General features: G+C 59.1%; 1 protein-coding gene across 1 annotated transcript; it reads right to left on the bottom strand.

Moving 5' to 3' along the window:
- Positions 1 to 16,161: 16,161 nt before the first annotated feature.
- Positions 16,162 to 22,493, bottom strand: rplp0 (ribosomal protein, large, P0). Its single transcript, XM_072459716.1, has 8 exons — positions 22,390 to 22,493; positions 21,957 to 22,061; positions 19,106 to 19,281; positions 18,676 to 18,763; positions 17,649 to 17,795; positions 17,382 to 17,567; positions 16,498 to 16,638; positions 16,162 to 16,362 (listed from the first exon to the last, which is right to left on the bottom strand). The coding sequence occupies exons 2-8, from the start codon at positions 22,008 to 22,010 to the stop codon at positions 16,210 to 16,212; spliced, it is 945 nt and encodes a 314-aa protein (XP_072315817.1). The 5' UTR covers positions 22,011 to 22,061; positions 22,390 to 22,493; the 3' UTR covers positions 16,162 to 16,209.
- Positions 22,494 to 23,058: the final 565 nt, after the last annotated feature.

The following is a 23,058-nucleotide window of genomic DNA, read 5'->3' as shown; positions in this document are numbered from 1 at the left end:
GTCACGAGTCTGAGCGTAGGCGCGTCACGAGTCTGAGCGTAGGCGCGTCACGAGTCAGAGCGTAGGCGTGTCACGAGTCTGAGCGTAGGCGCGTCACGAGTCAGAGCGTAGGCACGTCACGAGTCAGAGCGTAGGCATGTCACGAGTCAGAGCGTAGGAGTGTCACGAGTCTGAGCGTAGGAGTGTCACGAGTCTGAGCGTAGGAGTGTCACGAGTCTGAGCGTAGGCGTGTCACCAGAGCGTAGGCGCGTCACGAGTCTGAGCGTAGGCGCGTCACGAGTCAGAGCGTAGGCGTGTCACCAGAGCGTAGGCGCGTCACGAGTCTGAGCGTAGGCGCGTCACGAGTCAGAGCGTAGGCGTGTCACCAGAGCGTAGGCGCGTCACGAGTCTGAGCGTAGGCGTGTCACCAGAGCGTAGGCGCGTCACGAGTCTGAGCGTAGGCGCGTCACGAGTCTGAGCGTAGGCGCGTCACGAGTCAGAGCGTAGGCGTGTCACCAGAGCGTAGGCGCGTCACGAGTCTGAGCGTAGGCGTGTCACCAGAGCGTAGACGCGTCACGAGTCTGAGCGTAGGCGCGTCACGAGTCTGAGCGTAGGCGCGTCACGAGTCTGAGCGTAGGCGCGTCACGAGTCAGAGCGTAGGCGTGTCACCAGAGCGTAGGCGCGTCACGAGTCAGAGCGTAGGCGTGTCACCAGAGCGTAGGCGTGTCACGAGTCAGAGCGTAGGCGTGTCACCAGAGCGTAGGCGCGTCACGAGTCTGAGCGTAGGCGTGTCACCAGAGCGTAGGCGCGTCACGAGTCTGAGCGTAGGCGCGTCACAAGTCTGAGCGTAGGCGCGTCACGAGTCAGAGCGTAGGCGTGTCACCAGAGCGTAGGCGTGTCACGAGTCTGAGCGTAGGCGCGTCACGAGTCTGAGCGTAGGCGCGTCACGAGTCAGAGCTTAGGCGTGTCACCAGAGCGTAGGCGCGTCACGAGTCTGAGCGTAGGAGTGTCACGAGTCTGAGCGTAGGCGTGTCACCAGAGCGTAGGCGCGTCACGAGTCTGAGCGTAGGCGCGTCACGAGTCTGAGCGTAGGCGCGTCACGAGTCAGAGCGTAGGCGTGTCACCAGAGCGTAGGCGCGTCACGAGTCTGAGCGTAGGCGTGTCACCAGAGCGTAGGCGCGTCACGAGTCTGAGCGTAGGCGCGTCACGAGTCTGAGCGTAGGCGCGTCACGAGTCAGAGCGTAGGCGTGTCACCAGAGCGTAGGCGTGTCACGAGTCTGAGCGTAGGCGCGTCACGAGTCAGAGCGTAGGCGTGTCACGAGTCTGAGCGTAGGCGCGTCACGAGTCAGAGCGTAGGCGCGTCACGAGTCAGAGCGTAGGCGCGTTAAGAGTCAGAGCGTAGGCGTGTCACGAGTCTGAGCGTAGGCGCGTCACGAGTTCGGGGCGTAGGAGTGTCACGAGTCTGAGCGTAGGAGTGTCACGAGTCTGAGCGTAGGAGTGTCACGAGTCTGAGCGTAGGCGTGTCACCAGAGCGTAGGCGCGTCACGAGTCTGAGCGTAGGCGCGTCACGAGTCAGAGCGTAGGCGTGTCACCAGAGCGTAGGCGCGTCACGAGTCAGAGCGTAGGCGTGTCACCAGAGCGTAGGCGTGTCACGAGTCAGAGCGTAGGCGTGTCACCAGAGCGTAGGCGTGTCACGAGTCTGAGCGTAGGTGCGTCACGTGTCAGAGCGTAGGCGTGTCACCAGAGCGTAGGCGTGTCACGAGTCTGAGCGTAGGCGCGTCACGAGTCAGAGCGTAGGCGTGTCATGAGTCTGAGCGTAGGCGCGGCACGAGTCAGAGCGTAGGCGCGTTAAGAGTCAGAGCGTAGGCGTGTCACGAGTCTGAGCGTAGGCGCGTCACGAGTCAGAGCGTAGGCGCGTCACGAGTCTGAGCGTAGGCGTGTCACCAGAGCGTAGGCGTGTCACCAGAGCGTAGGCGCGTCACGAGTCTGAGCGTAGGCGCGTCACGAGTCAGAGCGTAGGCGTGTCACCAGAGCGTAGGCGCGTCACGAGTCAGAGCGTAGGCGTGTCACCAGAGCGTAGAGGTGTCACGAGTCAGAGCGTAGGCGTGTCACCAGAGCGTAGAGGTGTCACGAGTCAGAGCGTAGGCGTGTCACGAGTCTGAGCGTAGGTGCGTCACGTGTCAGAGCGTAGGCGTGTCACCAGAGCGTAGGCGCGTCACGAGTCTGAGCGTAGGCGCGTCACGAGTCAGTGCGTAGGCGTGTCACCAGAGCGTAGGCGCGTCACGAGTCTGAGCGTAGGCGCGTCACGAGTCTGAGCGTAGGCGCGTCACGAGTCTGAGCGTAGGCGCGTCACGAGTCTGAGCGTAGGCGCGTCACGAGTCAGAGCGTAGGCGCGTCACGAGTCAGAGCGTAGGCGTGTCACGAGTCTGAGCGTAGGCGCGGCACGAGTCTGAGCGTAGGCGCGTCACGAGTCAGAGCGTAGGCGTGTCACCAGAGCGTAGGCGCGTCACGAGTCTGAGCGTAGGCGCGTCACGAGTCAGAGCGTAGGCGTGTCACCAGAGCGTAGGCGTGTCACGAGTCTGAGCGGAGGCGCGTCACGAGTCTGAGCGTAGGCGCGTCACGAGTCAGAGCTTAGGCGTGTCACCAGAGCGTAGGCGCGTCACGAGTCTGAGCGTAGGAGTGTCACGAGTCTGAGCGTAGGCGTGTCACCAGAGCGTAGGCGCGTCACGAGTCTGAGCGTAGGCGCGTCACGAGTCTGAGCGTAGGCGCGTCACGAGTCAGAGCGTAGGCGTGTCACCAGAGCGTAGGCGCGTCACGAGTCTGAGCGTAGGCGTGTCACCAGAGCGTAGGCGCGTCACGAGTCTGAGCGTAGGCGCGTCACGAGTCTGAGCGTAGGCGCGTCACGAGTCAGAGCGTAGGCGCGTCACGAGTCAGAGCGTAGGTGCGTCACGAGTCAGAGCGTAGGCGCGTTAAGAGTCAGAGCGTAGGCGTGTCACGAGTCTGAGCGTAGGCGCGTCACGAGTCAGAGCGTAGGAGTGTCACGAGTCTGAGCGTAGGAGTGTCACGAGTCTGAGCGTAGGAGTGTCACGAGTCTGAGCGTAGGCGTGTCACCAGAGCGTAGGCGCGTCACAAGTCAGAGCGTAGGCGTGTCACCAGAGCGTAGGCGTGTCACGAGTCAGAGCGTAGGCGTGTCACCAGAGCGTAGGCGTGTCACGAGTCTGAGCGTAGGTGCGTCACGTGTCAGAGCGTAGGCGTGTCACCAGAGCGTAGGCGCGTCACGAGTCCGAGCGTAGGCGCGTCACGAGTCAGAGCGTAGGCGTGTCACCAGAGCGTAGGCGCGTCACGAGTCTGAGCGTAGGCGCGTCACGAGTCAGTGCGTAGGCGTGTCACCAGAGCGTAGGCGCGTCACGAGTCTGAGCGTAGGCGCGTCACGAGTCTGAGCGTAGGCGCGTCACGAGTCTGAGCGTAGGCGCGTCACGAGTCAGAGCGTAGGCGTGTCACCAGAGCGTAGGCGTGTCACGAGTCTGAGCGTAGGCGTGTCACGAGTCTGAGCGTAGGCGCGTCACGAGTCAGAGCGTAGGCGTGTCACGAGTCTGAGCGTAGGCGCGGCACGAGTCAGAGCGTAGGCGTGTCACCAGAGCGTAGGCGTGTCACGAGTCAGAGCGTAGGCGTGTCACCAGAGCGTAGGCGCGTCACGAGTCTGAGCGTAGGCGTGTCACCAGAGCGTAGGCGCGTCACGAGTCTGAGCGTAGGCGCGTCACAAGTCTGAGCGTAGGCGCGTCACGAGTCAGAGCGTAGGCGTGTCACCAGAGCGTAGGCGTGTCACGAGTCTGAGCGTAGGCGCGTCACGAGTCTGAGCGTAGGCGCGTCACGAGTCAGAGCTTAGGCGTGTCACCAGAGCGTAGGCGCGTCACGAGTCTGAGCGTAGGAGTGTCACGAGTCTGAGCGTAGGCGTGTCACCAGAGCGTAGGCGCGTCACGAGTCTGAGCGTAGGCGCGTCACGAGTCTGAGCGTAGGCGCGTCACGAGTCAGAGCGTAGGCGTGTCACCAGAGCGTAGGCGCGTCACGAGTCTGAGCGTAGGCGTGTCACCAGAGCGTAGGCGCGTCACGAGTCTGAGCGTAGGCGCGTCACGAGTCTGAGCGTAGGCGCGTCACGAGTCAGAGCGTAGGCGTGTCACCAGAGCGTAGGCGTGTCACGAGTCTGAGCGTAGGCGCGTCACGAGTCAGAGCGTAGGCGTGTCACGAGTCTGAGCGTAGGCGCGTCACGAGTCAGAGCGTAGGCGCGTCACGAGTCAGAGCGTAGGCGCGTTAAGAGTCAGAGCGTAGGCGTGTCACGAGTCTGAGCGTAGGAGTGTCACGAGTCTGAGCGTAGGAGTGTCACGAGTCTGAGCGTAGGCGTGTCACCAGAGCGTAGGCGCGTCACGAGTCTGAGCGTAGGCGCGTCACGAGTCAGAGCGTAGGCGTGTCACCAGAGCGTAGGCGCGTCACGAGTCAGAGCGTAGGCGTGTCACCAGAGCGTAGGCGTGTCACGAGTCAGAGCGTAGGCGTGTCACCAGAGCGTAGGCGTGTCACGAGTCTGAGCGTAGGTGCGTCACGTGTCAGAGCGTAGGCGTGTCACCAGAGCGTAGGCGTGTCACGAGTCTGAGCGTAGGCGCGTCACGAGTCAGAGCGTAGGCGTGTCATGAGTCTGAGCGTAGGCGCGGCACGAGTCAGAGCGTAGGCGCGTTAAGAGTCAGAGCGTAGGCGTGTCACGAGTCTGAGCGTAGGCGCGTCACGAGTCAGAGCGTAGGCGCGTCACGAGTCTGAGCGTAGGCGTGTCACCAGAGCGTAGGCGTGTCACCAGAGCGTAGGCGCGTCACGAGTCTGAGCGTAGGCGCGTCACGAGTCAGAGCGTAGGCGTGTCACCAGAGCGTAGGCGCGTCACGAGTCAGAGCGTAGGCGTGTCACCAGAGCGTAGAGGTGTCACGAGTCAGAGCGTAGGCGTGTCACCAGAGCGTAGAGGTGTCACGAGTCAGAGCGTAGGCGTGTCACGAGTCTGAGCGTAGGTGCGTCACGTGTCAGAGCGTAGGCGTGTCACCAGAGCGTAGGCGCGTCACGAGTCTGAGCGTAGGCGCGTCACGAGTCAGTGCGTAGGCGTGTCACCAGAGCGTAGGCGCGTCACGAGTCTGAGCGTAGGCGCGTCACGAGTCTGAGCGTAGGCGCGTCACGAGTCTGAGCGTAGGCGCGTCACGAGTCTGAGCGTAGGCGCGTCACGAGTTAGAGCGTAGGCGCGTCACGAGTCAGAGCGTAGGCGTGTCACGAGTCTGAGCGTAGGCGCGGCACGAGTCTGAGCGTAGGCGCGTCACGAGTCAGAGCGTAGGCGTGTCACCAGAGCGTAGGCGCGTCACGAGTCTGAGCGTAGGCGCGTCACGAGTCAGAGCGTAGGCGTGTCACCAGAGCGTAGGCGTGTCACGAGTCTGAGCGGAGGCGCGTCACGAGTCTGAGCGTAGGCGCGTCACGAGTCAGAGCTTAGGCGTGTCACCAGAGCGTAGGCGCGTCACGAGTCTGAGCGTAGGAGTGTCACGAGTCTGAGCGTAGGCGTGTCACCAGAGCGTAGGCGCGTCACGAGTCTGAGCGTAGGCGCGTCACGAGTCTGAGCGTAGGCGCGTCACGAGTCAGAGCGTAGGCGTGTCACCAGAGCGTAGGCGCGTCACGAGTCTGAGCGTAGGCGTGTCACCAGAGCGTAGGCGCGTCACGAGTCTGAGCGTAGGCGCGTCACGAGTCTGAGCGTAGGCGCGTCACGAGTCAGAGCGTAGGCGCGTCACGAGTCAGAGCGTAGGTGCGTCACGAGTCAGAGCGTAGGCGCGTTAAGAGTCAGAGCGTAGGCGTGTCACGAGTCTGAGCGTAGGCGCGTCACGAGTCAGAGCGTAGGAGTGTCACGAGTCTGAGCGTAGGAGTGTCACGAGTCTGAGCGTAGGAGTGTCACGAGTCTGAGCGTAGGCGTGTCACCAGAGCGTAGGCGCGTCACAAGTCAGAGCGTAGGCGTGTCACCAGAGCGTAGGCGTGTCACGAGTCAGAGCGTAGGCGTGTCACCAGAGCGTAGGCGTGTCACGAGTCTGAGCGTAGGTGCGTCACGTGTCAGAGCGTAGGCGTGTCACCAGAGCGTAGGCGCGTCACGAGTCCGAGCGTAGGCGCGTCACGAGTCAGAGCGTAGGCGTGTCACCAGAGCGTAGGCGCGTCACGAGTCTGAGCGTAGGCGCGTCACGAGTCAGTGCGTAGGCGTGTCACCAGAGCGTAGGCGCGTCACGAGTCTGAGCGTAGGCGCGTCACGAGTCTGAGCGTAGGCGCGTCACGAGTCTGAGCGTAGGCGCGTCACGAGTCAGAGCGTAGGCGTGTCACCAGAGCGTAGGCGTGTCACGAGTCTGAGCGTAGGCGTGTCACGAGTCTGAGCGTAGGCGCGTCACGAGTCAGAGCGTAGGCGTGTCACGAGTCTGAGCGTAGGCGCGGCACGAGTCAGAGCGTAGGCGCGTTAAGAGTCAGAGCGTAGGCGTGTCACGAGTCTGAGCGTAGGCGCGTCACGAGTCAGAGCGTAGGCGCGTCACGAGTCTGAGCGTAGGCGCGTCACGAGTCAGAGCGTAGGCGTGTCACCAGAGCGTAGGCGCGTCACGAGTCTGAGCGTAGGCGCGTCACGAGTCAGAGCGTAGGCGTGTCACCAGAGCGTAGGCGCGTCACGAGTCAGAGCGTAGGCGTGTCACCAGAGCGTAGGCGTGTCACGAGTCTGAGCGTAGGTGCGTCACGTGTCAGAGCGTAGGCGTGTCACCAGAGCGTAGGCGCGTCACGAGTCCGAGCGTAGGCGCGTCACGAGTCAGAGCGTAGGCGTGTCACCAGAGCGTAGGCGCGTCACGAGTCTGAGCGTAGGCGCGTCACGAGTCAGTGCGTAGGCGTGTCACCAGAGCGTAGGCGCGTCACGAGTCTGAGCGTAGGCGCGTCACGAGTCTGAGCGTAGGCGCGTCACGAGTCTGAGCGTAGGCGCGTCACGAGTCTGAGCGTAGGCGCGTCACGAGTCAGAGCGTAGGCGTGTCACCAGAGCGTAGGCGTGTCACGAGTCTGAGCGTAGGCGTGTCACGAGTCTGAGCGTAGGCGCGTCACGAGTCAGAGCGTAGGCGTGTCACGAGTCTGAGCGTAGGCGCGGCACGAGTCAGAGCGTAGGCGCGTTAAGAGTCAGAGCGTAGGCGTGTCACGAGTCTGAGCGTAGGCGCGTCACGAGTCAGAGCGTAGGCGCGTCACGAGTCTGAGCGTAGGCGCGTCACGAGTCAGAGCGTAGGCGTGTCACCAGAGCGTAGGCGCGTCACGAGTCTGAGCGTAGGCGCGTCACGAGTCAGAGCGTAGGCGTGTCACCAGAGCGTAGGCGCGTCACGAGTCAGAGCGTAGGCGTGTCACCAGAGCGTAGGCGTGTCACGAGTCTGAGCGTAGGTGCGTCACGTGTCAGAGCGTAGGCGTGTCACCAGAGCGTAGGCGCGTCACGAGTCCGAGCGTAGGCGCGTCACGAGTCAGAGCGTAGGCGTGTCACCAGAGCGTAGGCGCGTCACGAGTCTGAGCGTAGGCGCGTCACGAGTCAGTGCGTAGGCGTGTCACCAGAGCGTAGGCGCGTCACGAGTCTGAGCGTAGGCGCGTCACGAGTCTGAGCGTAGGCGCGTCACGAGTCTGAGCGTAGGCGCGTCACGAGTCTGAGCGTAGGCGCGTCACGAGTCTGAGCGTAGGCGCGTCACGAGTCAGAGCGTAGGCGCGTCACGAGTCAGAGCGTAGGCATGTCACGAGTCAGAGCGTAGGCGTGTCACCAGAGCGTAGGCGTGTCACGAGTCTGAGCGTAGGCGCGTCACGAGTCAGAGCGTAGGCGTGTCACGAGTCTGAGCGTAGGCGCGGCACGAGTCAGAGCGTAGGCGCGTTAAGAGTCAGAGCGTAGGCGTGTCACGAGTCTGAGCGTAGGCGCGTCACGAGTCAGAGCGTAGGCGTGTCACCAGAGCGTAGGCGCGTCACGAGTCTGAGCGTAGGCGCGTCACGAGTCAGTGCGTAGGCGTGTCACCAGAGCGTAGGCGCGTCACGAGTCTGAGCGTAGGCGCGTCACGAGTCTGAGCGTAGGCGTGTCACCAGAGCGTAGGCGCGTCACGAGTCTGAGCGTAGGCGCGTCACGAGTCTGAGCGTAGGCGCGTCACGAGTCAGAGCGTAGGCGTGTCACCAGAGCGTAGGCGTGTCACGAGTCTGAGCGTAGGCGCGTCACGAGTCTGAGCGTAGGCGCGTCACGAGTCAGAGCTTAGGCGTGTCACCAGAGCGTAGGCGCGTCACGAGTCTGAGCGTAGGAGTGTCACGAGTCTGAGCGTAGGCGTATCACCAGAGCGTAGGTGCGTCACGAGTCTGAGCGTAGGCGCGTCACGAGTCTGAGCGTAGGCGCGTCACGAGTCAGAGCGTAGGCGTGTCACCAGAGCGTAGGCGCGTCACGAGTCTGAGCGTAGGCGTGTCACCAGAGCGTAGGCGCGTCACGAGTCTGAGCGTAGGCGCGTCACGAGTCTGAGCGTAGGCGCGTCACGAGTCAGAGCGTAGGCGTGTAACCAGAGCGTAGGCGTGTCACGAGTCTGAGCGTAGGCGCGTCACGAGTCAGAGCGTAGGCGTGTCACGAGTCTGAGCGTAGGCGCGTCACGAGTCAGAGCGTAGGCGTGTCACCAGAGCGTAGGCGCGTCACGAGTCAGAGCGTAGGCGTGTCACCAGAGCGTAGGCGTGTCACGAGTCAGAGCGTAGGCGTGTCACCAGAGCGTAGGCGTGTCACGAGTCTGAGCGTAGGTGCGTCACGTGTCAGAGCGTAGGCGTGTCACCAGAGCGTAGGCGCGTCACGAGTCCGAGCGTAGGCGCGTCACGAGTCAGAGCGTAGGCGTGTCACCAGAGCGTAGGCGTGTCACGAGTCTGAGCGTAGGCGCGTCACGAGTCAGTGCGTAGGCGTGTCACCAGAGCGTAGGCGCGTCACGAGTCTGAGCGTAGGCGCGTCACGAGTCTGAGCGTAGGCGCGTCACGAGTCTGAGCGTAGGCGCGTCACGAGTCTGAGCGTAGGCGCGTCACGAGTCAGAGCGTAGGCGTGTCACCAGAGCGTAGGCGTGTCACGAGTCTGAGCGTAGGCGTGTCACGAGTCTGAGCGTAGGCGCGTCACGAGTCAGAGCGTAGGCGTGTCACGAGTCTGAGCGTAGGCGCGGCACGAGTCAGAGCGTAGGCGCGTTAAGAGTCAGAGCGTAGGCGTGTCACGAGTCTGAGCGTAGGCGCGTCACGAGTCAGAGCGTAGGCGCGTCACGAGTCTGAGCGTAGGCGCGTCACGAGTCAGAGCGTAGGCGTGTCACCAGAGCGTAGGCGCGTCACGAGTCTGAGCGTAGGCGTGTCACCAGAGCGTAGGCGCGTCACGAGTCTGAGCGTAGGCGCGTCACAAGTCTGAGCGTAGGCGCGTCACGAGTCAGAGCGTAGGCGTGTCACCAGAGCGTAGGCGTGTCACGAGTCTGAGCGTAGGCGCGTCACGAGTCTGAGCGTAGGCGCGTCACGAGTCAGAGCTTAGGCGTGTCACCAGAGCGTAGGCGCGTCACGAGTCTGAGCGTAGGAGTGTCACGAGTCTGAGCGTAGGCGTGTCACCAGAGCGTAGGCGCGTCACGAGTCTGAGCGTAGGCGCGTAACGAGTCTGAGCGTAGGCGCGTCACGAGTCAGAGCGTAGGCGTGTCACCAGAGCGTAGGCGCGTCACGAGTCTGAGCGTAGGCGTGTCACCAGAGCGTAGGCGCGTCACGAGTCTGAGCGTAGGCGCGTCACGAGTCTGAGCGTAGGCGCGTCACGAGTCAGAGCGTAGGCGTGTCACCAGAGCGTAGGCGTGTCACGAGTCTGAGCGTAGGCGCGTCACGAGTCAGAGCGTAGGCGTGTCACGAGTCTGAGCGTAGGCGCGTCACGAGTCAGAGCGTAGGCGCGTCACGAGTCAGAGCGTAGGCGCGTTAAGAGTCAGAGCGTAGGCGTGTCACGAGTCTGAGCGTAGGCGCGTCACGAGTTCGGGGCGTAGGAGTGTCACGAGTCTGAGCGTAGGAGTGTCACGAGTCTGAGCGTAGGAGTGTCACGAGTCTGAGCGTAGGCGTGTCACCAGAGCGTAGGCGCGTCACGAGTCTGAGCGTAGGCGCGTCACGAGTCAGAGCGTAGGCGTGTCACCAGAGCGTAGGCGCGTCACGAGTCAGAGCGTAGGCGTGTCACCAGAGCGTAGGCGTGTCACGAGTCAGAGCGTAGGCGTGTCACCAGAGCGTAGGCGTGTCACGAGTCTGAGCGTAGGTGCGTCACGTGTCAGAGCGTAGGCGTGTCACCAGAGCGTAGGCGTGTCACGAGTCTGAGCGTAGGCGCGTCACGAGTCAGAGCGTAGGCGTGTCACGAGTCTGAGCGTAGGCGCGGCACGAGTCAGAGCGTAGGCGCGTTAAGAGTCAGAGCGTAGGCGTGTCACGAGTCTGAGCGTAGGCGCGTCACGAGTCAGAGCGTAGGCGCGTCACGAGTCTGAGCGTAGGCGTGTCACCAGAGCGTAGGCGTGTCACCAGAGCGTAGGCGCGTCACGAGTCTGAGCGTAGGCGCGTCACGAGTCTGAGCGTAGGCGTGTCACCAGAGCGTAGGCGCGTCACGAGTCTGAGCGTAGGCGCGTCACGAGTCTGAGCGTAGGCGCGTCACGAGTCAGAGCGTAGGCGTGTCACCAGAGCGTAGGCGTGTCACGAGTCTGAGCGTAGGCGCGTCACGAGTCTGAGCGTAGGCGCGTCACGAGTCAGAGCTTAGGCGTGTCACCAGAGCGTAGGCGCGTCACGAGTCTGAGCGTAGGAGTGTCACGAGTCTGAGCGTAGGCGTATCACCAGAGCGTAGGTGCGTCACGAGTCTGAGCGTAGGCGCGTCACGAGTCTGAGCGTAGGCGCGTCACGAGTCAGAGCGTAGGCGTGTCACCAGAGCGTAGGCGCGTCACGAGTCTGAGCGTAGGCGTGTCACCAGAGCGTAGGCGCGTCACGAGTCTGAGCGTAGGCGCGTCACGAGTCTGAGCGTAGGCGCGTCACGAGTCAGAGCGTAGGCGTGTAACCAGAGCGTAGGCGTGTCACGAGTCTGAGCGTAGGCGCGTCACGAGTCAGAGCGTAGGCGTGTCACGAGTCTGAGCGTAGGCGCGTCACGAGTCAGAGCGTAGGCGTGTCACCAGAGCGTAGGCGCGTCACGAGTCAGAGCGTAGGCGTGTCACCAGAGCGTAGGCGTGTCACGAGTCAGAGCGTAGGCGTGTCACCAGAGCGTAGGCGTGTCACGAGTCTGAGCGTAGGTGCGTCACGTGTCAGAGCGTAGGCGTGTCACCAGAGCGTAGGCGCGTCACGAGTCCGAGCGTAGGCGCGTCACGAGTCAGAGCGTAGGCGTGTCACCAGAGCGTAGGCGTGTCACGAGTCTGAGCGTAGGCGCGTCACGAGTCAGTGCGTAGGCGTGTCACCAGAGCGTAGGCGCGTCACGAGTCTGAGCGTAGGCGCGTCACGAGTCTGAGCGTAGGCGCGTCACGAGTCTGAGCGTAGGCGCGTCACGAGTCTGAGCGTAGGCGCGTCACGAGTCAGAGCGTAGGCGTGTCACCAGAGCGTAGGCGTGTCACGAGTCTGAGCGTAGGCGTGTCACGAGTCTGAGCGTAGGCGCGTCACGAGTCAGAGCGTAGGCGTGTCACGAGTCTGAGCGTAGGCGCGGCACGAGTCAGAGCGTAGGCGCGTTAAGAGTCAGAGCGTAGGCGTGTCACGAGTCTGAGCGTAGGCGCGTCACGAGTCAGAGCGTAGGCGCGTCACGAGTCTGAGCGTAGGCGCGTCACGAGTCAGAGCGTAGGCGTGTCACCAGAGCGTAGGCGCGTCACGAGTCTGAGCGTAGGCGTGTCACCAGAGCGTAGGCGCGTCACGAGTCTGAGCGTAGGCGCGTCACAAGTCTGAGCGTAGGCGCGTCACGAGTCAGAGCGTAGGCGTGTCACCAGAGCGTAGGCGTGTCACGAGTCTGAGCGTAGGCGCGTCACGAGTCTGAGCGTAGGCGCGTCACGAGTCAGAGCTTAGGCGTGTCACCAGAGCGTAGGCGCGTCACGAGTCTGAGCGTAGGAGTGTCACGAGTCTGAGCGTAGGCGTGTCACCAGAGCGTAGGCGCGTCACGAGTCTGAGCGTAGGCGCGTAACGAGTCTGAGCGTAGGCGCGTCACGAGTCAGAGCGTAGGCGTGTCACCAGAGCGTAGGCGCGTCACGAGTCTGAGCGTAGGCGTGTCACCAGAGCGTAGGCGCGTCACGAGTCTGAGCGTAGGCGCGTCACGAGTCTGAGCGTAGGCGCGTCACGAGTCAGAGCGTAGGCGTGTCACCAGAGCGTAGGCGTGTCACGAGTCTGAGCGTAGGCGCGTCACGAGTCAGAGCGTAGGCGTGTCACGAGTCTGAGCGTAGGCGCGTCACGAGTCAGAGCGTAGGCGCGTCACGAGTCAGAGCGTAGGCGCGTTAAGAGTCAGAGCGTAGGCGTGTCACGAGTCTGAGCGTAGGCGCGTCACGAGTTCGGGGCGTAGGAGTGTCACGAGTCTGAGCGTAGGAGTGTCACGAGTCTGAGCGTAGGAGTGTCACGAGTCTGAGCGTAGGCGTGTCACCAGAGCGTAGGCGCGTCACGAGTCTGAGCGTAGGCGCGTCACGAGTCAGAGCGTAGGCGTGTCACCAGAGCGTAGGCGCGTCACGAGTCAGAGCGTAGGCGTGTCACCAGAGCGTAGGCGTGTCACGAGTCAGAGCGTAGGCGTGTCACCAGAGCGTAGGCGTGTCACGAGTCTGAGCGTAGGTGCGTCACGTGTCAGAGCGTAGGCGTGTCACCAGAGCGTAGGCGTGTCACGAGTCTGAGCGTAGGCGCGTCACGAGTCAGAGCGTAGGCGTGTCACGAGTCTGAGCGTAGGCGCGGCACGAGTCAGAGCGTAGGCGCGTTAAGAGTCAGAGCGTAGGCGTGTCACGAGTCTGAGCGTAGGCGCGTCACGAGTCAGAGCGTAGGCGCGTCACGAGTCTGAGCGTAGGCGTGTCACCAGAGCGTAGGCGTGTCACCAGAGCGTAGGCGCGTCACGAGTCTGAGCGTAGGCGCGTCACGAGTCAGAGCGTAGGCGTGTCACCAGAGCGTAGGCGCGTCACGAGTCAGAGCGTAGGCGTGTCACCAGAGCGTAGGCGTGTCACGAGTCAGAGCGTAGGCGTGTCACCAGAGCGTAGGCGTGTCACGAGTCTGAGCGTAGGTGCGTCACGTGTCAGAGCGTAGGCGTGTCACCAGAGCGTAGGCGCGTCACGAGTCTGAGCGTAGGCGCGTCACGAGTCAGTGCGTAGGCGTGTCACCAGAGCGTAGGCGCGTCACGAGTCTGAGCGTAGGCGCGTCACGAGTCTGAGCGTAGGCGCGTCACGAGTCTGAGCGTAGGCGCGTCACGAGTCTGAGCGTAGGCGCGTCACGAGTCAGAGCGTAGGCGCGTCACGAGTCAGAGCGTAGGCGTGTCACGAGTCTGAGCGTAGGCGCGGCACGAGTCTGAGCGTAGGCGCGTCACGAGTCAGAGCGTAGGCGTGTCACCAGAGCGTAGGCGCGTCACGAGTCTGAGCGTAGGCGCGTCACGAGTCAGAGCGTAGGCGTGTCACCAGAGCGTAGGCGCGTCACGAGTCAGAGCGTAGGCGTGTCACCAGAGCGTAGGTGCGTCACGTGTCAGAGCGTAGGCGTGTCACCAGAGCGTAGGCGCGTCACGAGTCCGAGCGTAGGCGCGTCACGAGTCAGAGCGTAGGCGTGTCACCAGAGCGTAGGCGCGTCACGAGTCTGAGCGTAGGCGCGTCACGAGTCAGTGCGTAGGCGTGTCACCAGAGCGTAGGCGCGTCACGAGTCTGAGCGTAGGCGCGTCACGAGTCTGAGCGTAGGCGCGTCACGAGTCTGAGCGTAGGCGCGTCACGAGTCTGAGCGTAGGCGCGTCACGAGTCAGAGCGTAGGCGCGTCACGAGTCAGAGCGTAGGCATGTCACGAGTCAGAGCGTAGGCGTGTCACCAGAGCGTAGGCGTGTCACGAGTCTGAGCGTAGGCGCGTCACGAGTCAGAGCGTAGGCGTGTCACGAGTCTGAGCGTAGGCGCGGCACGAGTCAGAGCGTAGGCGCGTTAAGAGTCAGAGCGTAGGCGTGTCACGAGTCTGAGCGTAGGCGCGTCACGAGTCAGAGCGTAGGCGTGTCACCAGAGCGTAGGCGCGTCACGAGTCTGAGCGTAGGCGCGTCACGAGTCAGTGCTTAGGCGTGTCACCAGAGCGTAGGCGCGTCACGAGTCTGAGCGTAGGCGCGTCACGAGTCTGAGCGTAGGCGTGTCACCAGAGCGTAGGCGCGTCACGAGTCTGAGCGTAGGCGCGTCACGAGTCTGAGCGTAGGCGCGTCACGAGTCAGAGCGTAGGCGTGTCACCAGAGCGTAGGCGTGTCACGAGTCTGAGCGTAGGCGCGTCACGAGTCTGAGCGTAGGCGCGTCACGAGTCAGAGCTTAGGCGTGTCACCAGAGCGTAGGCGCGTCACGAGTCTGAGCGTAGGAGTGTCACGAGTCTGAGCGTAGGCGTGTCACCAGAGCGTAGGTGCGTCACGAGTCTGAGCGTAGGCGCGTCACGAGTCTGAGCGTAGGCGCGTCACGAGTCAGAGCGTAGGCGTGTCACCAGAGCGTAGGCGCGTCACGAGTCTGAGCGTAGGCGTGTCACCAGAGCGTAGGCGCGTCACGAGTCTGAGCGTAGGCGCGTCACGAGTCTGAGCGTAGGCGCGTCACGAGTCAGAGCGTAGGCGCGTCACGAGTCTGAGCGTAGGCGTGTCACCAGAGCGTAGGCGCGTCACGAGTCTGAGCGTAGGCGCGTCACGAGTCAGAGCGTAGGCGTGTCACCAGAGCGTAGGCGTGTCACGAGTCTGAGCGTAGGCGCGTCACGAGTCTGAGCGTAGGCGCGTCACGAGTCAGAGCTTAGGCGTGTCACCAGAGCGTAGGCGCGTCACGAGTCTGAGCGTAGGAGTGTCACGAGTCTGAGCGTAGGCGTGTCACCAGAGCGTAGGCGCGTCACGAGTCTGAGCGTAGGCGCGTCACGAGTCTGAGCGTAGGCGCGTCACGAGTCAGAGCGTAGGCGTGTCACCAGAGCGTAGGCGCGTCACGAGTCTGAGCGTAGGCGTGTCACCAGAGCGTAGGCGCGTCACGAGTCTGAGCGTAGGCGCGTCACGAGTCTGAGCGTAGGCGCGTCACGAGTCAGAGCGTAGGCGTGTCACCAGAGCGTAGGCGTGTCACGAGTCTGAGCGTAGGCGCGTCACGAGTCAGAGCGTAGGCGTGTCACGAGTCTGAGCGTAGGCGCGTCACGAGTCAGAGCGTAGGCGCGTCACGAGTCAGAGCGTAGGCGCGTTAAGAGTCAGAGCGTAGGCGTGTCACGAGTCTGAGCGTAGGCGCGTCACGAGTTCGGGGCGTAGGAGTGTCACGAGTCTGAGCGTAGGAGTGTCACGAGTCTGAGCGTAGGAGTGTCACGAGTCTGAGCGTAGGCGTGTCACCAGAGCGTAGGCGCGTCACGAGTCTGAGCGTAGGCGCGTCACGAGTCAGAGCGTAGGCGTGTCACCAGAGCGTAGGCGCGTCACGAGTCAGAGCGTAGGCGTGTCACCAGAGCGTAGGCGTGTCACGAGTCAGAGCGTAGGCGTGTCACCAGAGCGTAGGCGTGTCACGAGTCTGAGCGTAGGTGCGTCACGTGTCAGAGCGTAGGCGTGTCACCAGAGCGTAGGCGTGTCACGAGTCTGAGCGTAGGCGCGTCACGAGTCAGAGCGTAGGCGCGTCACGAGTCAGAGCTTCATTAAAATCGCTGCTGCACCGCCTTAGTCTTACATCTCCTGCCCCTCTGCTGGGTTTTAGGGTCAGAACTTTACAGGTCATTTTGGTTCATCCTCCAGGGGGCGGGGCCAGCACGGACTGAAGCGAGACACTCGCACTTTTCAAACTGACATCTACAAAAAGTTTTAAACTCTTTTTAAAATCAGGATCAAACCAGTTTTTTATTTCGCCGTTAAAGGCTTTATTCTTTACAGTAAATATGACATAAAGAGGCCGATGTGCTGCAGACTGGACTGGTCAGGGTTTGAGCCGCTTGACAGGCCCTGACCACACCCACAGTCTCACACAAATCAAAGGCAGAAGCAGCACAAATGTTTCACATGTTTTATTGAGGGTCCAACGTCTCGTTTGAGTGGTTTTAGTCAAAGAGTCCGAAGCCCATGTCGTCGTCCGACTCCTCGCTCTCCTCCTTCACCTCCTCTTTGACCGCAGCAGGAGACGCAGCCACTTCTGCAGCCGCCACTGGAGCCGCCGCCACGAAGGAGGATGGGTCAGCCAGGAACGCCTTCACCTGGACACACAGGACGTAAGACATGCGGGACACGAGGGGCGGGACACGAGGGGCGGGACACGAGGGCGGCGCAGGTTCAAAGCGCGTCACAAACATGTTTCACTAAACTAAAGTGTTAGTATGTTTGGTCTGTACCTTGTCGGCGAGAGGGAAAGAGTAGTCTGTCTCCATGGCGACAGCGAGTACCCTCTTGTACCCATTTATGATGGTGTGAGGGATGGAGGCCAGGGTGGGGTACCCGATCTCCAGACACACGCTCGCCACATTCCTCACGCCCTGGAACAAGAGAGGAGACACTTTAGTAAGGGCCCGGGACCAGGAGACACTTTAGTAAGGGCCCGGGACCAGGAGACACTTTAGTAAGGGCCCGGGACCAGGAGACACTTTAGTAAGGGCCCGGGACCAGGAGACACTTTAGTAAGGGCCCGGGACCAGGAGACACTTTAGTAAGGGCCCGGGACCAGGAGACACTTTAGTAAGGGCCCGGGACCAGGAGACACTTTAGTAAGGGCCCGGGACCAGGAGACACTTTAGTAAGGGCCCGGGACCAGGAGACACTTTAGTAAGGGCCCGGGACCAGGAGACACTTTAGTAAGGGCCCGGGACCAGGAGACACTTTAGTAAGGGCCCGGGACCAGGAGACACTTTAGTAAGGGCCCGGGACCAGGAGACACTTTAGTAAGGGCCCGGGACCAGGAGACACTTTAGTAAGGGCCCGGGACCAGGAGACACTTTAGTAAGGGCCCGGGACCAGGAGACACTTTAGTAAGGGCCCGGGACCAGGAGACACTTTAGTAAGGGCCCGGGACGCCCCAGGGCGCAGCCCCCCGGGACACTAGTTTGTCTGATGCCGTACGTCTCACTTCTGTCACACACACACACAGACTGAGATAGCGAGGAAACAGTTTAGTTTGTGCAGGGGGAACGCCAGAGGAGCACTGACCAGCTGCTCTGGAACTAATCCTGCAGCTACTGACCACACCCACTGACCACACCCACGGGGGGTGGGTCAGTCTCACCTCGAGGAACTTGGCGTGCAGCGAGGCCTCGGTGATGTCCAGCACTTCTGGACTGTACACGCTGCCGTTGTCGTACACTTGTTGAATGTTGAGTCCAAACGAGAAGGGAGAGATGTTCAACATGTTCAGCAGAGTGGCCTCACTGGCCCCCACTTTGTCCCCCGTCTTTATCAGGGACACGTCACTCTGAGGACAGAGAGGACACGCTTAGGACAGAGAGGACGTATATCAGATGCCCCCCTCTGCGGCTCAGATGCCCTCCCTTACCAGGATCTCGATGGTTCCTCTGGAGATCTTGGTGGTGATGCCCAAAGCCTGGAAGAAGGACGTCTTCTCAGGTCCAAGTCCCGTGTTCTGAGCTGGAACCGTGACGTCACACGGAGCGATTCCTCCGGCTCGAGCGGCGGCCGGAACCTAAAGAACCACACGGGTCACATGTTCAGAGTGTCTTAAGCGTGTGTGAGACCTTACGTCGTGTCTTAAGCGTGTTTGAGACCTTACGTCGTGTCTTAAGCGTGTGTGAGACCTTACGTCGTGTCTTAAGCGTGTGTGAGACCTTACGTCCGTGTCTTAAGCGTGTGTGAGACCTTACGTCGTGTCTTAAGCGTGTGTGAGACCTTACGTCGTGTCTTAAGCGTGTGTGAGACCTTACGTCGTGTCTTAAGCGTGTGTGAGACCTTACGTCGTGTCTTAAGCGTGTGTGAGACCTTACGTCGTGTCTTAAGCGTGTGTGAGACCTTACGTCCGTGTCTTAAGCGTGTGTGAGACCTTACGTCCGTGTCTTAAGCGTGTGTGAGACCTTACGTCCGTGTCTTAAGCGTGTGTGAGACCTTACGTCGTGTCTTAAGCGTGTTTGAGACCTTACGTCGTGTCTTAAGCGTGTGTGAGACCTTACGTCGTGTCTTAAGCGTGTGTGAGACCTTACGTCGTGTCTTAAGCGTGTGTGAGACCTTACGTCGTGTCTTAAGCGTGTTTGAGACCTTACGTCGTATCTTAAGCGTGTGTGAGACCTTACGTCGTGTCTTAAGCGTGTTTGAGACCTTACGTCCCCGGATGCCACAGTGACAGACGGAGATAGCGAGGAGACAGTTTAATGTTTGCAGGGGGAACGACCAGGCAGCACTTCACAGCTGACCAGAAGATGACCTGCAGTTTGACCTCTACATCACATCCTAAATACCACATGGTCAGAGGCTTTGAGCCTGTAGAGGTCGATTGTAGATTTCAGTCTCAAGTATGACATGTCTCGCACACGCCAACGGTCTTAACCGGAGCTGTAGCACTTCAGACTCACCTTGTTGGCCAGCAGCATGTCGCGCACCTCGGCCAGATCCTCTTTAGTGAAGACGAAACCCACGTTCCCTCTGATGTGAGGCAGCAGCCTGAACACAGTCGTCTCAAACCATGAACACCACACTTCACATACAGGTCTGTTCAGACCACGCCCGCTCAGCAGTGAACATGAGGCGTGAACCAAACCCTTAAGTCACGTTTGTCCAGGGCGCGGCGGCACGGGACACTAGGGGCAGTAGTTTGTCTGATGCCGTACGTCTCACTTCTGTCACACACACACAGACTGAGATAGCGTGTAAACAGTTTAGTTTGTGCAGGGGGAACGCCAGAGGAGCACTGACCAGCTGCTCTGGAACTAATCCTGCAGCTACTGACCACACCCACCTCTGTGGGCAGGGCATTTGAGGGCGGGGCCGGGGGCGTATACTCACTTCTCCAGGGCTGGGTTGTTCTCCAGGTGGCCCCGGATGGCCTTCCTCATCATGGTGTTCTTCCCCATCAGGACCACCGCCTTCCCACGCAGAGACATGCGGATGGTCTGCATCTGCTTTGACCCCACGTTGTCCGCGCCCACGATGAAGCAGCGAGGAAAGTCATCCAGGAGTTGCTATAGGACAGTGTAACACACGTCATGTGATCACCCCGAGCCAATGAGCTGCATGCGTCAGTCACATGTTCATCATTTTAAAAGGTCAAACGCTTGTCCAGGGTTTATAAATAGTATTTCTCAAACATCTCCCGACATTAGAACGATAGAGAGTTGGACAGATTCAGAGCTCTTTAAAGCTTCATAAGGAGAGTTTTAATAAGTGGTTTGTCGAGCCCGCCGTCAACGCAGATTCCGCGCTTTATTTGGCCAAAACTTTAACAAAAATAATGTATTCTGCACCAGCATCTGACCGCCGACCATTTCTGCACCACCGCGACTTAGAACGCAAGAGCTTTAAAACTCACAACTCACAGCTTGACCATAGATGCATGAGAACATGGACGGGGGGTGGGCGTGGCTTCAGCGCACGCTCCCCGTTCATTCAACTCATGTCCAACCAGGAAATGAAAACGCGTCTTACCCGATTAGAGCAAAATTATTTTTTGGGCCATTTAAAGGTGGAATGGACCATACTCTTTGTCCGCCCGGGACTACTCTCTGTCCGCCCGGGACTACTCTCTGTCCGCCCGGGACTACTCTCTGTCCGCCCGGGACTACTCTCTGTCCGTCAGTCAGGGACTACTCTCTGTCCGTCAGTCAGGGACTACTCTCTGTCCGTCAGTCAGGGACTACTCTCTGTCCGTCAGTCAGGGACTACTCTCTGTCCGTCAGTCAGGGACTACTTTCTGTCCGTCAGTCAGGGACTACTTTCTGTCCGTCAGTCAGGGACTACTTTCTGTCCGTCAGTCAGGGACTACTTTCTGTCCGTCAGTCAGGGACTACTTTCTGTCCGTCAGTCAGGGACTACTTTCTGTCCGTCAGTCAGGGACTACTTTCTGTCCGTCAGTCAGGGACTACTTTCTGTCCGTCAGTCAGGGACTACTTTCTGTCCGTCAGTCAGGGACTACTTTCTGTCCGTCAGTCAGGGACTACTTTCTGTCCGTCAGTCAGGGACTACTTTCTGTCCGTCAGTCAGGGACTACTTTCTGTCCGTCAGTCAGGGACTACTTTCTGTCCGTCAGTCAGGGACTACTTTCTGTCCGTCAGTCAGGGACTACTTTCTGTCCGTCAGTCAGGGACTACTTTCTGTCCGTCAGTCAGGGACTACTTTCTGTCCGTCAGTCAGGGACTACTTTCTGTCCGTCAGTCAGGGACTACTTTCTGTCCGTCAGTCAGGGACTACTTTCTGTCCGTCAGTCAGGGACTACTTTCTGTCCGTCAGTCAGGGACTACTTTCTGTCCGTCAGTCAGGGACTACTTTCTGTCCGTCAGTCAGGGACTACTTTCTGTCCGTCAGTCAGGGACTACTTTCTGTCCGTCAGGGACTACTTTCTGTCCGTCAGTCAGGGACTACTTTCTGTCCGTCAGTCAGGGACTACTTTCTGTCCGTCAGTCAGGGACTACTTTCTTTCTGATCACTGAGTTCCACCTTCCATTAAACAGTTGACATTGAAGGTATAATAAGTTATTTCCAATGTCTTGCATTGATCACTATAATGATGTAGATCATGTCGAGGTGGGAGCAGGGCCTATATTCTAAGAATCTAAGAAAATTTAGAATAAAAATTTATTTTTTTTAAATTCAACTCAGACTTTTGGATGGTAGGAATGTGATTTAATCACGGAAAAATAACTATTTTTGTTCCGTCCTCTCCTTTTAAAATGCCAAGGAAAATCTGTGAAAACAAATTAAAACTCGCCTAAAATGACAAACATTCAGTTTGTTGCGCTGCAGGAACTTCAGTTTATAAAGAACAAACTGTTGTAAATTAAGACTGTAAACTCGAGTGGAAACGGTCCCGTGTTTCTCAAGTGGGGGACATGCGCTTCGGGACACTAGGGGGCAGTAGTTTGTCTGATGCCGTACGTCTCACTTCTGTCACACACACAGACTGAGATAGCGAGGAAACAGTTTAGTTTGTGCAGGGGGAACGCCAGAGGAGCACTGACCAGCTGCTCTGGAACTAATCCTGCAGCTACTGACCACACCCAGATGAGGAGCGTTACAGGGCTGTAGTGGCCGAGTGGATAGGACACGCCTTTAGTCGACTACACCTTAGGATCTGATCAAATTTAGTCATTTAATGACTTTATCTTGACATTTAACTCCAAGACATGTTAAGAGTCTTTGGGACACTAGAGTCTGGACAATTCTCATTGGTCTGACCCGAGATGTATTTAAAGCCACTGATGAGTTTAGAGTGCCCCCTACAGGCCGGGCCACTCATTTAACTCAAAAGCAGGTAATTTATCAAAATTCTTTAAATATTTTTAAATTATAATTACAGATGAGCATTTTAAGATTTATAATTGATACACTAGGAAATTACACAGCTAACACTGAAAACTAAAATATATAAGCGCTCATTTTTTTATGTTTAGTCAAAAAAGTACTTTGTGTGCATTTTGCATAAACTTTAACTGGAACGTTCCCTCCACAAATACCTGCTCAGAGTTGGACTTTATATAAAACCAAAAACCCAATTAAAACCGCACATTAAAGTCAGATTTGAGAAGATTGACTTTTCTTATGCATCTTTAGTGCAAACCATTTAGAACCCGTATTGCAGATTACTTGTGTATTTGGTCTAAAACACGTTTGACCTTTAACCCCAGCTTCGGGTCACACTCACGATGATTTTCATGAAGTAGTTGGACTTCCACGTGGCCCTGTCTTCCCTGGGCATCTTTGCAGCTCCAAGGATCGCTTCACAGCCGGTTTAAAGACAAGAAAAGATCTGAAAAACACGCACAAAGCCCACGTGAGACCACCGCACACACCGCCCACAGCGCGTGCGCAGAGGCCGTGGAAAGAGCCCCCAGGGGGGGTCACACTGAGCTAAAGGAACAGCGGCAGGACGTGTTAGCATTTAGCTGCTCATGTTAGCTCCGGAGGCCGCGAGGAACATTAACGGTGTTTTTACAGAACTTTCCACGCTAAAGCCTCGGAGCGGGAAAATACTGTTCTACGGAGAATAGTCTACATCACGTGACGGGAACAGCTCATGAAAAGCTCAATAACAGAAGGTTTAAAGAGTTTTTAGTGAGAGAAAAACGCGAGCTTACCGGACACGAAGGACGCGTGAAAGAAAGAGGAAGAGGCGGGGCAAAAGGGACGGAAATACATCTGAGGCGACCAATCAGAGCGCAGCAGCAGCAGAGGCGCGCGTTGATTGGAGGGTCACATGTCAGTATTATTGAGGCTATTACTTCTAGATCTTTATTATGATGGAAACTGGTTTTTTTGGGTTGTTTTTGTAAATATTTGTTGTGTAATTTTTCCGTGTAATAGTTTATTATATTGTGTATTAGTTTATACTGCAAAGTCTGTCAGACTTAAGACACGTCACACACACACACGTCACACACACGTCACACACACACACACACGTCACACACACACACACACGTCACACACACACACACACGTCACACACACACACACACGTCACACACACACGTCACACACACACGTCACACACACACACACACGTCACACACACACGTCACACACACACGTCACACACACACGTCACACACACAACACACACACACACGTCACACACACACGTCACACACACAACACACACACACACGTCACACACACACGTCACACACACAACACACACACACACGTCACACACACACGTCACACACACACACACGTCACACACACACGTCACACACACACGTCACACACACACGTCACACACACACACACACGTCACACACACA

The sequence above is a fragment of the Eucyclogobius newberryi genome, unplaced genomic scaffold, assembly GCF_026437365.1.
Source record: "Eucyclogobius newberryi isolate DKJ021-1_F unplaced genomic scaffold, fEucNew1.0.hap1 SCAF_26, whole genome shotgun sequence".
NCBI lineage: Eukaryota > Metazoa > Chordata > Actinopteri > Gobiiformes > Gobiidae > Eucyclogobius > Eucyclogobius newberryi.
Note: the sequence above shows the minus strand (reverse complement) of the source record. Positions and strands in the feature narration are given on the sequence as shown.

Coding starts and splice junctions, on each gene's coding strand:
- rplp0 (XM_072459716.1), bottom strand. CDS start 22,010: ATGCCCAGGGAAGACAGGGCCACGTGGAAGTCCAACTACTTCATGAAA. Junction 17,568..17,648: donor GAGGAACCATCGAGATCCTG/GTAAGGGAGGGC, acceptor CTCTGTCCTCAG/AGTGACGTGTCCCTGATAAA. Junction 16,363..16,497: donor CTTTCCCTCTCGCCGACAAG/GTACAGACCAAA, acceptor CTGTGTGTCCAG/GTGAAGGCGTTCCTGGCTGA.